Genomic DNA, 13,607 nt, shown 5'->3' with positions numbered 1-13,607 from the left:
GGTGTGCAGGAGGCAGCTGATCGATGATTCTCTCATCACTGATGTTTCTCTCTCTCTCTCCCTCTCCCTTCCTCTCTCTGAAACAATAAAAACATATTTAAAAAAATAAATGCATTTATGTTTTATTTATGGATTATCAGGTAAACCTAATCCTAATTTATAAAAACTGCTGCCTTTAGGGCAGGTGTTTTCAGGTTTATCATAATTCTCACCACTACCTAATGTCTCCCTAGTACTGACTGGGAGCTACCAGGTACTGACACATCACACTATTTTTCTCTCCATCAAAAATGAATGAATGAAAGACAGACATAGCCATGTGTTTCATGGCAAGTGGAAGAGTGCATGTCACTGTGGAAGAAGAGGCTCTTCCTACATGACTAATACTGCACAGCCACTATTGGTGCACATCATACTAAATGTACTTGATTTAAGAAGCTGTTATGAAAGTAGCCACAGTAAGAATTATGACCAGAATAGCAAAGACACGTAATGACAAATTAACTTAATAAAAAACTTAATGGACTGAAAATCACAGTTGTGATAATGGTGTAAAATGTACTAAGTAAAAAATTTTTCTTGGCGTGAAAACCTGTTGCCAATGATGGGATTACAAAAAGGTTGATTGCAGCATGTATTGCTTCCTGAACAGAAACTAACACTTGCAAATCTGAGTTTAAACAGGTATAAAATTTCCTAGTATGTTGAAGCTATGCTGAGGGGCTTGTAGTACAAATTGCATGAAATGGTTAAATCCTTCATATTCTCCCCTCCCCCAGCCAATGAGAGTACAGATATAAAATATATAAACACCACTCCATTAGATATAGGTATTTGTGATGTCCAAAGGTTTTAACTGTTTGTATAACGTTTAATGGGCATACCAGGAAGTTATTTTTGTGTAATGAGTGAAGTGGGTAAACAGGACTGCAAGAGGTGATCCAGCAAGTCGCTACTGACACTGGACTTGTTTTACAAACCTTAAATCCATGGCGGCAGTTTGCACAAGTCACACAACATGTTTACTTCACAATCATATTTACTTTAGAAAAAGAGAATGTCACACATGCAGTAATTAATACTATGGAACAGATATACTGCCACGGTTTGCACAAAGGAGATGTGTCGAATCAATGTGGTGCAAGACCAGAGAGATTTTTTTGGATAGATACAAGAAATTGGTTTGTGTTATCTAAAGAAAGGGTCAGCTGATCCATTAGTGAAGATTTAGTCAAAGACTGGGACTCTGGTTGACATTCTATACACTCCATTTCTCTATAAGTGTGTTCACAACCAGTTATATAAACAAATCATTCATTTATTCATCCCATATCTAACCAAATTGTGCCTTTATGAAACTAGCTTAACCAGGAAAAATACGGCCTGTTTTTTTTTTCCTCACCTGAGGAAATGTTTTCCCATTGATTTTTAGACAGTGGAAGGAAGAGAGGAAGGGGGGAGAGAGAAATATCAACGTGACAGAGACACCTCAATTGGGTGCCTCCCACACTTGTCCCTACCGGAGCCGGGGAATCTGCAACTGAGGTACGTGCCCTTGGCCAGAAATCAAATCTATGATTCTTCCCTCTGTAGGTCGACACTCTAGCCAAGCTAGCCAGGGCTGGCCCATTTTCACATGCAGAAATCATTTTCCAGAAATCTAAGTGATGATTAATTACCCTTTGTGGAGCTAAGAGCTGAGTTCTTAAAACTGTTATTTGATTTCAAATAAGTATTTGTAAAATGGAACAAACTTGCCTTTTCTCAGCTAATATTGATAATGTGAATAAAGAGTTAATGTAAGTTAGCATACTGAAGTGTAGGTATGAAATCTAACCATGAATTGAATTATATAAGCTCAGATATGTTAAATATACAAAAAAATTTACTGAGAAATCGATGTTTTGGAAAAACCATATCTGTGAAAAACTGTTACATTAGTCACTTGAATAAAATGAATATTGCTCTCAAATAACATAGGAAAAAATGTCACATTTCTCTAGCTCAAGATAAAAAATAATAAATAATAACCAAAATATGTACTTTTAATTGGGTATTTGAGTTTTACATCAGAAAATCTAATCTCTAAGATTATGTATTTAGTATATCATATGCTGACATCAAAATGTCATAAAGGGTATGACTGTAATTCTTATATTTGGTTCTTGTTATCCCCACCCCTTCACTTATCTACCATGTTCTCCTGCCTTTTGTAAGCATCTGAGACTGTGAGCCCTTATCTTTCCTTCCCTACATTCTTTCTGGGTACAAAGCTAATCAATGACCCAAAATATGTAAAATTTCCAGAACTATCTGTCATATTTCCCCGAATGGGGGTGGGAAGGGGGAGAGACACTAGAGAAGAAAGCCCAGAAACCTTAGAGCCTAAGGCAATGGGGAAATTCTGTCCAACCATATTACCAGGTAGGAATGGGCTAGTTTGAGAAGACCATATTAAGAAATCTAAACTCAAGGTTTCAAAGTTCCCCTAATTTTGTTTAGCTATTGAGAATCACAAAGCTAGTCTCCAGTATAACTGCAGCCCTCTAAAGGATTCAGGGGGGATCTATGTTTGTGTACAGGCTTGTAGCAAGCTTGCAAATAGGACCCCTTGCCATTTTGCAAGAAAAAGGCTACATTATTAAAGTAATACCCAGTTATTAATTAATATTTATTACCCAGTTATTAATTAATATTTAATACACTTAAAATTTCATACATAGTAAATTATAAAAATAACACAATTAAGCACTTTATTATTTGCAAATTGTGAGTGGAGTTGCTTTGCAGTTAAGTGCTTGTTAATGGTGTGGTTTCACTGATTAATTCAATAAATAAATACATATTTTTGCATCTACTATTTGCCAAGCAGTGTTCCAGGTGCTGAAGATAAGCAATATACAAAACAGACAAAACCCCTGCTCTAAGAGTGTACATTCTAGAAAGGAGAGGAAGACAAAATAAATATGCAGACAATGTCCCATAGAGGTGAAATTTCAGAAAATTTTGGTAAGAGCTCAGACCTCAATAATCTTGAGATATTTAAATGAGTTCTATTAGTTGAACAATTCTTACATGTCAAAACTTTATTTCAACTTTGTAAAGTGTGTTTTATTACCTTTCCTCAAATAAGGAAATTAGCTCAGGGAGGCTAAGCAATTTGCTAAATAAAACAGCTTAAATGGTGGTGGCTCCATAATAACTTAGATGGAAACTTTAAAAGTTTTAGTTTAGGCAAAACAGCTTGCTCCTTCCATTAGAATTTGAATAGTCATTCAGTATAATTCATGAAACTTTTATAAAGACACTTCACCTTTGCCTTCAATGAATGTCAATTAATCTTGACTATACGCCTCTATGTATTTCACAAAGTGAATGCCACTTAAAAATGCTTTCTAAATATTTCAATGTGCGATTCTGGAGCAAAATGAATTTAACAATTTTCTATTCCAGTTTTCTGCCCCCTTCCTTCCTTTTTTAACTAATGAGGAAAAGAAAGTAAAAATATATTATTCAAATTCATATGTTTTTTTGAATACTTGTTGACTTGGTAGTAAAACTACCAAGCTTGGGTCTTCTGATTTCCAGTCCACTGTTTATTATTTATTTCTTTGCGAAGTCATTACAATTACTTTCCATAATGTTACCATCTTTAATGTTCATAGTGATTGTCAATGAGTTATTTTAAACCTTTTATCCATAGTATTTACTGAAACTGACAAAATTTTGCATATAAAGTATATATAAAAACATTAAAACAGGAAATTGAAATAGATAACTGAACTTTCAAAGACTTATTCCAGAATATTATTTCCTTAAAAAAAAGAGAGAGAATATTATTTCCTCATTTTAGCACAACTTAAAACAGTATATTTATATAGAGACATACAACAATGGATGATGCTGGGGAGTGCAAACCACTTGGGAAGTAGCAGCTCTCCTGCCCCTGCTGTTGTTTAAACAGGAAGGTGTTATCAGGCCCTAATTTAGTGCTGTAGCTAATTCCAGCCACAAACAATGACATGAACAAAAGAGAAGCCACTTGAGCCAGTCATTTTTTGCCTTCAAGAGTTGACCACCAATGCCAAGGAAACAAAGCCACTGGCCAGGCCTAAGAGTACAGCCCTATTAAATAACCACTGGCAGAATGTCAAGGCATTAACAAGAGCTTGGTCTTAAACACTGCCTCACTTGTATTTTTAGTGACAAATAACAACCCAGGTTAGAATTCTAGCACTCATTTCTTTGTAAGCCCCGAGAAAGCATAGCCTAGGAGAGCCACATTAACCCATGAGAAGGTTTATGAGCACCTGCATGAGTTTAAACAGGAGTGGTTAGTCCGGAGGATACAGGGCATTTGGAGATTCCTACAGAGAATTAAGAGAGGGCGCAACAGGGTTGTTTATTATTTCCTTGTTTTTTCTATTTTTCAATTGTCTACTTAAAAAAAGTAGAAAGTAAAGAACTATACTTCCTATATTTGAGTTTTTTAATCAATTGTGAAGAACAGGCTTGATAGGAAGTTTAGGTTCAATTGGGTCCCATATGACCGTAAGATGAGCAGCTGTCTGGTCCATGGACAATTTGGTTAATGGGTCCCAGGAGAGTATGTGTCCTTTACCTGACCTCCAGCCTTTCTGGGATGTAGGAATGATTAAAAAAAATTATAAAGATAGGTGAAGACATTCTATAAACGTCTCATATATAAGTTTTTATGTACAGTGAGGCAATGTGCAACCCCCTTTATCTATAAGAAAGGGTAATGGGAAAGTTTTTTAAGTTGATGTGAGGTATAAATTGGACAAGGAGCTTTGATTTAAGAGCAAGATAGAACCCCATTTAAAAGTCTACTTACCTGACTAAAATTTAAAAAGAAGTTGTTTGAGAAGACCAGATGTATCTCAATTAAGCTGGCTATTTGGGACCTTGAAGGGAGATGAAAGTTCTATGAATACTTTTTCTGAGAGACTAGCATTGTGTATTTTGAGAAGTAAAATGTGTCTTGGTAATTATCAGTCATGTCTGTAACCCCAAAAGTAATAGAGTGTCCTGGCAAGGCTTTGTATTGTGGCCTTAATACATTGAAGATGTGTGATTTTATTTATACTTTGGATATCTGGGAGGCAAGAGTCCCACAGTTGGTTTGGTCTATTCTCCTGAAAGGGGCAATTTTAGGCAATGGCCCAATTGTTTATAATAAACGTGGAAAAGGGGCTACTTGTTGGCCAGGACATCCAGCACTAAGATGACTGCCTAAAGTTTGCCAAGTGTGTTTTTTCTTGGTTCCCATCCTTTTTTAAGGACATCCTGGCTAAGATGAAAATCTGCATTCCACTGAGCTCCATCATGTATGATGGTTAGCTGTGCTGTGTGCATACTCTATGTACTCCCATTGGTATTCATTCAGTGAATCCCAAGTGGCTTCCCAGGTAGCCACGTGGACTAGGGGTGGCATGCTCTAGTACCACGGCATCTGGCAAGAAACAGAGGACAGGGAAAACCACATCCTCCTGCTGGTGGAATATGCCAGAGATCACATGTTTGGCTCCATCCTGTCTTATAGAGGCCTCTGGAGCTATGCTGCCTTTCTGATGTTCAGTTTCCATGACCCATAACTAACAGGCAGCTAGTTATGGAAGGTCACAGCAAGAGCCTCTGTTTTCCAGAGAACCCAGCATGTACTTCATTTGTTGTTTTAACAGAGTACAGAATGAGGCTAACATGGGCAGTTTCTTACACAGAGGCCCCTGGGTAACTTATAGCCATCCTAAGTGGTCCAGAGACTCCAGGAGGCAACAAGAGGTAGCCAGTCTCTTGAGGGGTCTAGCAGGAGTGCCTGTTGATTTTAATTTGGAAGTAAAATTTTTAAATAAAGATAATGTCATCAGAACCCCTTAAGTACTAAAAGATATTGGACCTGTAGATCCTAAATGATTGTATCAAATGAATCTCCTTGGAGGAGGAAGTCATCCATGTAATGTCATATCTGTTTCTGGAAGAAGGTGGATGCAGTGGAGATCCTATCTGCAAAGAACGTGTGCAAAGCTGTTTAAAGTACCCAATGGGTAGCCTAGGAAAGGTGCATTGTGTCACTTTGAGGTGAAGACAAACTGCAGCTAAGAGGCTGTTGAAATAAGCACTGAACAGAACACGTCATCCAAATCTACAAAAGCAAAATATGTACCAGTTGTTGATTGGACAGAATCAGTAATTTTAATAATGTTGGATACTGGGTATGAGGGCCACAATGGATATCAACCTCATAGTGATCCATCATAGGGGTCCTTTTTATATTTTTGTTATATAAATTAATTTGTATGTTAACCTATAATAATAAAAACATAATATGTTAATTAAACCAACGTCCTTCTGGACGAAGCCAGGGCTGCGAGGGAAGCCTGGGTCCTGGGTGCCAGAGGGAAGCCAGTCCCGGCAGCCGAGGGAAGTGAGGCCTACTCTTGCACGAATTTCGTGCATCAGGCCTCTAGTTTAGTATAAACATTTTGGGCTTCTAATTGGATCAAATTATAAAATTTTGTTATTATATATGTATTTATTACTTAATTGACTTTTATTTTCTCCTGTTGTAGCTAGGGGTCTGATTTTGTTTTTAAATCAGTAAGTAATCTAGGATTAGAACTATGTTTGCTCAACTGGCATTTGCCTATTGCCTAAGATTTAAAGTTCCAGTTTTTCCCTTTGGGCTTATAGTCATCAAAAGTAGCCAACTTTTTTCCTTTGTTTTCTTCCTTTTTCAGGCTTTTGCTTCTGAAAGTGCAGCACATCTTTACTTTCTTTATCTGGCTGGTAAGAGGGAAAGGGGAGAGGCTGAAGGAGCCAGGTACCTCTAGGCAAGCTCTCACTGGGAAGACATGACTCCTATCTACAGAATAATCAGCTCTTCCTCATACCCTGCCTTTTTTTTTTTTTTTTTGAGAGAGAAAGAGGAAGAGAGAGAAACATCAGTTGGTTGTTTCCTGCACATGTCCCAACTGGGGATCAAGCACACAACTGAGTATAGGCCCTTGACCTGGAATCAAGTCAGTGACCTCTGGGTACATGAGACGACACTCCAACCGACACTCCAGTCACAGGGATAGGCAGGGCACCCCATTTTTTTTTTTTAAACAAAGTATTTTACAATGGCTTGTATTTCTAGGCAGCTAAACTTTTTCCTTTTGGATGTTTACCTGATAAGCTTCTGGTGGTGCCAAGTGGCCTTCACGGTGAGCTGTGCCCCCTTCCCTAGAGTGTCCCAATCAACCTTAGGCGAACTAGGAAAGCAATGGTGGCATCAGCTCTATTCGTGCACGAGACCCTTTGCATACTGACAAGCAGCAGCTCTTCGGAGAACCCCTGCACATGTGGCAGAAGAAGTAAGGGAGTGGAGCGAGGAGAGGGGTTTCCATGAAATGACAGCATGTGAATATCCCGTTATGTGTAACTAAGAGATGCTTGGAAGAATGCCACTAAAATGTCAGTGGTGGTTATCTCAGTTAGTATAATTCTGCATGACCATCACATTTTTTTGGAAAATGTTTTATGTTGCATGAATTTTTTGCAATGAACATGTATACCGTCATCTCCTGGTATTTGTAGGGAATTGGTTTCAGAACCCCCAAGAAAACCAAAATCTAAGGATGCTCAAGTCCCTTATATAAAATGGTATAGTACACACATCTTCCCATTACTTTAAGTCATCTCTAGATTATTTATAATACCTAATACAATGTAAATGGTTGTTATAATGTATTAGTAGGAAATAATGACAAGAAAAAAAAACTGTATGTGTTCAGTACAGATACAAGCATCAGAGGCCTAATTAGTAACAATGTTAGTAACAATGTAACTTTCTTTTTTGGGGAATACTTTTGATTCACAGTTGGCTGAATCTACTGATGTGAAACCCAGAGATGTGGAGAACGGACTGTATTTATATAACTAGAAAGAAGCAACACACTCTCTTGGGTTCTGACCTAGTTTGCAAAGACATTGCTAAACGCACCAAAAAGGTCAGAGTGGTTGGTAAATATGGGACCCATTATGGTGCCTCCCTCAGGAAAATGGTGGAGAAAATTGAAATCAGCCAGCATGCTAAGTATACTTGCTCCTTCTGTGCAAAACCAGGATGAAGAGGTGAGCTGTGGGGACCTGGCATGAGAACAGTAGCTGGTGGTGCCTAGACCTACAACACCGTTTCTGCTGGCACAGTGAAGTCTGCCATCAGAAGAATGAAGGAATGGAAAGGCCAGCAGAAGCTGCACAATTTGAAACATTACTAGCCTATAATAAATGGGTTAATTTATGTTAAAAAAAAGAAAAGGAAGCAATACAGTTATTTGCAGTTTGAAGATTTATTTTTTTCTTAAAAGTAAAAAAAAAAATTCCAATTTCAATAGCATTCTCAAAAGTCATAAGCCTCCTATCCTCACCAAGGGGAGCGGGGAAGTAAGAGTAATAGCTTAAGAAAATCAACCATAAAGTAAATGTATATAAAACATCTGTCCAGAAAGGTTTAATAGGAGGTCTAGCACTTATACACTTAAAAACTCAACAACTGTATACTTGATATTCAAGCTCATAAAAACTTCTTTTACACGTTTCTTGCTGATAAGAACCAGGAAGAAAGGAAATACAAGATTAGCTTTATGATAATAACTTATGGGTTGACACAAAAAAGAGTAGACAGTAAACTAGAAATTTTATGACATTTCACGTTTAAGCTGGTTCCCTGTCAGGAAATTTTCTGTCTTGATGAATGAAGTAGAATTTGGTCACATCTTAACAAGATTGAGAGAAAGGAAGTTCAAGTGTGAGTACAAGCTGCCATCTGCTGTAAAATAATGGCAACATGGGATTTACCCCAAGTTAAAAAAATTCCTGTGGCGCACTTTTTGGATTATGGGAGGAACTGAATCCAAAAACATTTAACATAAAGCTAGACAACAGTCAACTCAATGAAATCACTACAAAAACCAAATACAGGAATAAGAAAGAATAAAACATTTTTATGCTAACTTTTCAACTATTATTTTTGATATAGTCATCCTCAGTAAAATTGTCCTTGAAAGTGAAAATTAACAGACTGATGGTGTAGCCAGTAGACAGTCAGTGCTGTTAACCACCACTTGCTCATCCTCAGAGAGAGCATCACACAGTCTGCTCAAGACCCCACATGGGGTGCCGTGACTTATCTCCTTGTGCTATAGCAATAGGGGCTGCCCTAGGTCACAGTAATTGGGATCAAGAGGTATGTTTTGATTAAATATACTATATAGAAGTCTGTTTTAGGATTTCATGAAAATACTAACCACATTTTTTGGTTGTTGTTAATCCTCACCTGAGGATATTTTTCCATTTAATTTTAGAGGGAGTAGAAGATAGGGGCAGAGACACAGAGAGAGAAACATCAATGTGAGAGAGACACATCGATTGGTGGCCTCCTGCCCACATCTGGACCAGGGCTGGGGATCTAGCCTGCAACCAAGGTACATGCACTTGACCGGAATTAAACCCACGATTCTTCAGTCCAAGGGCTGACGCTCTATCCACTGAGCCACACCAGCTAGGGCAATACTAATCACATTTTAAAATATGAGGAGAAAAATCATCCAAATTCAGAGCTAATTTAGCTATCACTGAACAGTTAAAAAAAAAACCTGTAACAGTCCATTTTAAAATTTTCATTAATAGAGACACAAAGGTACGTAGGATTGACATTCATCCTTCCTCATCACTGCTGCTCCAGGCATCTTCAAATGCTGGATTTAAATGTGATCTGGTTGAGGTCTAAAAAAGGAGAGAAAGAAAGATTTGATTAATCTATCTCATGATTTTAGGTTCACAATATAGTTTTGAAATATATCAGATAAAAAACAATTAGATATTTTGAAAGAAATAATTGTTAATTATTAAACAAAGGTAATGTAAGAAACACTTCACATACTATCCTACCTAATAAAGGGTAATATGCAAATTGACCATCACTCTAATACACAAGATGGCCACCCCCATGTGGTCAAAGATGGCCACCACAAGATGGCCAGCAGGGGAGGGCAGTTGTGGGTGATCAGGCCAGCAGGGGAGGGCAGTTGGGGGCAATCGAGCCGGCAGGAGAGCAGTTAGGCATCGATCAGGCTGGCAGGCAGAAGTGGTTAGGGGCAATTAGGCAGGCAGGTAGGTGAGTAGTTGGGAGTCAGCAGTCCTGGATTGTGAGAAAGATGTCCGAGTGCCTGGTGGGATCAGGTGTAAACGGGCAGTCAGACATCCCTCAAGGGGTCCCAGATTGGAGAGGGTGCAGGCTGGGCTGAGGGACACCCCTCTGCTCCTGTGCACAAATTTTGTGCACCAGGCCTCTAGTATAAGATAACGTAATTTCATTTTAAATAGACATACCAGACTTTATCTAAATTATCTACATTTACCTCAAAGCAGTTACCTCACAACACATACATAACATGTGAGCTCAGGAGAGTGTGTGCATGGGCACTTGTGCACCACACACACACGCACACACACACACCATGATGCTATTGCTTAATGTATTTCTGCAACTCTTTGGAATTACCTGGAGAAAGTAACAAATTACCATCCATATAGCTAAGACTGAAATCAGGTCTACAGTCTGACTAGACAACTTTTTATTGTTTGGATGAACCTGACTTTTATAAATAAGCAAATATCCAAAAATGAAGAATAAGGTATTCATCAACCTGAGTAATACCATTTTTGGTTCAAAAAGTAATTTAGGTTATAAGCTGTGAGGTTTATTTATTTATTTTTTATGGTTGGTAAAGGGGTTCAGAAGCAATGCAAAAATATGTCAGAAATGGTAACATGTTTGTCATTAGCACTAGGTTTCCCTGGGAGTTTTCTTGGAAAGATAACATGCATTTGGGTGATGTTTATTTAAAACAATAAAACACCACAGTATTCTTACAACTTTAGAGTCATACCTAATAAAGGTAATCAGCACATAGAGGAATTTTGATTATTTGTGGTATTTTTAAATCAACTCACTTTTTTAGGAAACATTTTAAATGGTTACCTTCTTATTCTCTGGCAAATGACTGAAGGGCTTTAAGATGGTCTCTCTTTTTTTTTTTTTTTTTTTTTTGAGTGTCCGGGCATTATGAGCCAGGTTTACTTCTTATTCTCAGCTTTTACATTTGCTACAAGATCCCAAATTACCACCAAGACTACTCAAATTATCTTACATGTATTGCTTTTTACAACATACAGCAATATTTTATGATAAGGGTAATCCCTAGTGTATGTCTGAGAATGTTCATTTCCTTTTTGATGACCAGGATGACAAAATTTTATAGTTCAAACAATGATAATGGTAGAAAAAGTAGACTTTCCAGTAAATACCCAGAGAATCAGCCAGGATGGTTATAAACAATATATTAATTTAGGTATTCTTTATGGCTGTCCTATAGCTCAGAGTCTATTACTAACCTAATGTTGGCTATTATCACTATTAACTATTACTAAACGTAATGTTGACTGTCATCACATAGGTATACAAACGAAATTCCATTGTACTCAAATGTCCAGATACCAAACTGTTACCAAATTTCAGCTAACTATTCACTTATTCCTCGCAGCAGTCCATGTGTTTGCAAGAGTAGCATACTTACCTGTATTCATTTATTCTTTCATCCAAATGTTTACTGGGTTTATAACTTAACTACTAGGTAATCTAGTGAGAGTTTATTCAAAGATGCATTGTCCCTAAGGGCAAGGTGATTCCTTGTCCCTACTCTACCTTTGGAAGTCTTTCACTCTGCCTTACACATCTACCAAAACATCCCTAGCTGGATAAAGCATATAAAGGTCATGCCTCCAAATTCCATTATGGAAGACCATTATGTAACCTATTAAACATTTAAATTTCATTTGGAGACTCAACAGACAAGTAAAATTATATTTTACTGTATATTATTTTTGAGCAAAGAAACAAAAATAATTAAGTGAAAGTTGAAATGTAGTTGTATATAAACGTTACTGTTTATAGTAGTAACAATATAGTAGTAACATTTCTTCTTATACTGTAATGTATTATAGAAAGTATATTTTATTGCTAAAAATCACAAATAAAACATCATACTTATAGTTAAAAGCTGCAGTAAAAATATGGATGGATGTGGTACACATATTATTGGCTTGGGACTCACTGATCAAGTGTAACTACCAACAGTTTTCTCTACAACATCTCCGCCTAGTGGACATTCTTTCTATGCTTGAACATCTGTACCTTACCAGGCTGCCTGTTCTATTGACAGACAATTGCAAATGTCATGGAGATCGGAAAGCATGAGTTTAGAGTGGATCTAATCCAGGTCCAAAAACTGGGAAAGAAGAACAGAAACATCTACCACACATACATCTTGATAAATCCTAAATTTCTTTCTTTTTTTTTAATCCTAAATTTATTAATCGCCATTACTGGAAAGTTTTCATAGGTAGAATATAGGGTTGTTAGTGTCAGCAAGTAATTATACACTTGCATAAATGATAAATAAAACAGTTCTGTATTGTGTGACCCAAAATGAAGTAAGATTCTTCGTGAGAGGTCAGATTTAGACTGTAATGTAGCTGACCTATAGATCTCAGAAAGGAAAAATTGATTAAGAGTTACATAGGCTTGCTTTGACCACAACTATTTTAGGAAGAAGAGGCCAAAAGGCAGATTACTGATATAATAAAACAGCCTGTCAATTAAATAACAGGATTTATACTTCAAAACCATAAAATCTTGGTTTTGAAGTATAAAATTACCCAATACCCATCAAGTTTCTAATGCAGAAGAACTAAATTCCTCCCCTATCTGGGATTTCAGAAGAAACACCCATAATGGATTATATCTTGGTTGATGGGGAAGTAAATCTCACCTAAGGGTGAATCTGAAAGGGATCCTAAAAACGATTTTTGCTTTAATGATATAAACTTGTCTCAGACCACTAATAAATGGCAAAATGGGGATTCAAATCCAGTTACCTACCAGTTTTATTATTACTTAATTTACCTGAAACTAAAGACTAAGTGAGTGATTGTATGTGTAGTTGCCTCTCTGGGAAACTGCAGGAGTTAGTTATTTTATAGTTGAGATGGAAAACATTTAAATCTGAGTTAAACAGTAAATATACATGTCAGGAACAGAGTCTTGTGTAGACGGACTTCTCCACTGGGTATCTGTAAAATGATCACATTCATGTTCTACCTACATTCACAGAAATCTTTCAAACTAAAGTTTTGTGAAAATAATCTTAGCACATACCATTTTATATTAATACTAGAGGCCCGGTGCACAAAAATTTGTGCACTCGGAGTGGGGGGGTCCCTCAGCCCGGCCTGCGCCCATTTGCAGTCCAGGACCCCTTGGGGGATGTCTACCTGTTGACTTAGGCCCACTCCCTGGGGGATCAGGCCTAAGCTTGGAGTCAGTCAGACATCCTTCTGGAAGCAGGGAGCCCTTCGGGGGATGTCCAATTAAAGGCTTAGACCCCCAAGGGATTGGGCCTAAACCATTAGTTGGACATTCTTAATGCTGCCACGGAGGTGGGAGAGGCTCCTGCCACCACCTCTACGCTGGCCAGCCATGA

The 13,607-nt window shown here is 37.5% G+C and overlaps 1 protein-coding gene and 1 pseudogene across 2 annotated transcripts in view; one reads left to right on the top strand and one right to left on the bottom strand.

Moving 5' to 3' along the window:
- Positions 1-7,019: 7,019 nt before the first annotated feature.
- Positions 7,020-8,306, top strand: LOC107182878 (annotated as a pseudogene).
- A 1,362-nt stretch (positions 8,307-9,668) lies between these two features.
- Positions 9,669-13,607, bottom strand: part of ERCC8 (excision repair cross-complementation group 8) — a 37,572-nt gene continuing 33,633 nt past the window's right edge. For both annotated transcript variants that reach the window (XM_006762432.2, XM_015563077.1), the window contains one exon: positions 9,669-9,789. In XM_006762432.2, coding sequence (XP_006762495.2) covers positions 9,721-9,789 — 69 coding nt within the window. In that variant the 3' untranslated portion in view covers positions 9,669-9,720. The remainder of the gene's footprint in view (positions 9,790-13,607) is intronic.

This window comes from Myotis davidii, unplaced genomic scaffold (genome assembly GCF_000327345.1).
Source record: "Myotis davidii unplaced genomic scaffold, ASM32734v1 scaffold135, whole genome shotgun sequence".
Taxonomy (NCBI): Eukaryota; Metazoa; Chordata; class Mammalia; order Chiroptera; family Vespertilionidae; genus Myotis; species Myotis davidii.
The sequence above is the reverse complement of the archived record's forward strand: the minus strand, read 5'-3'. Positions and strand labels throughout refer to the sequence as shown.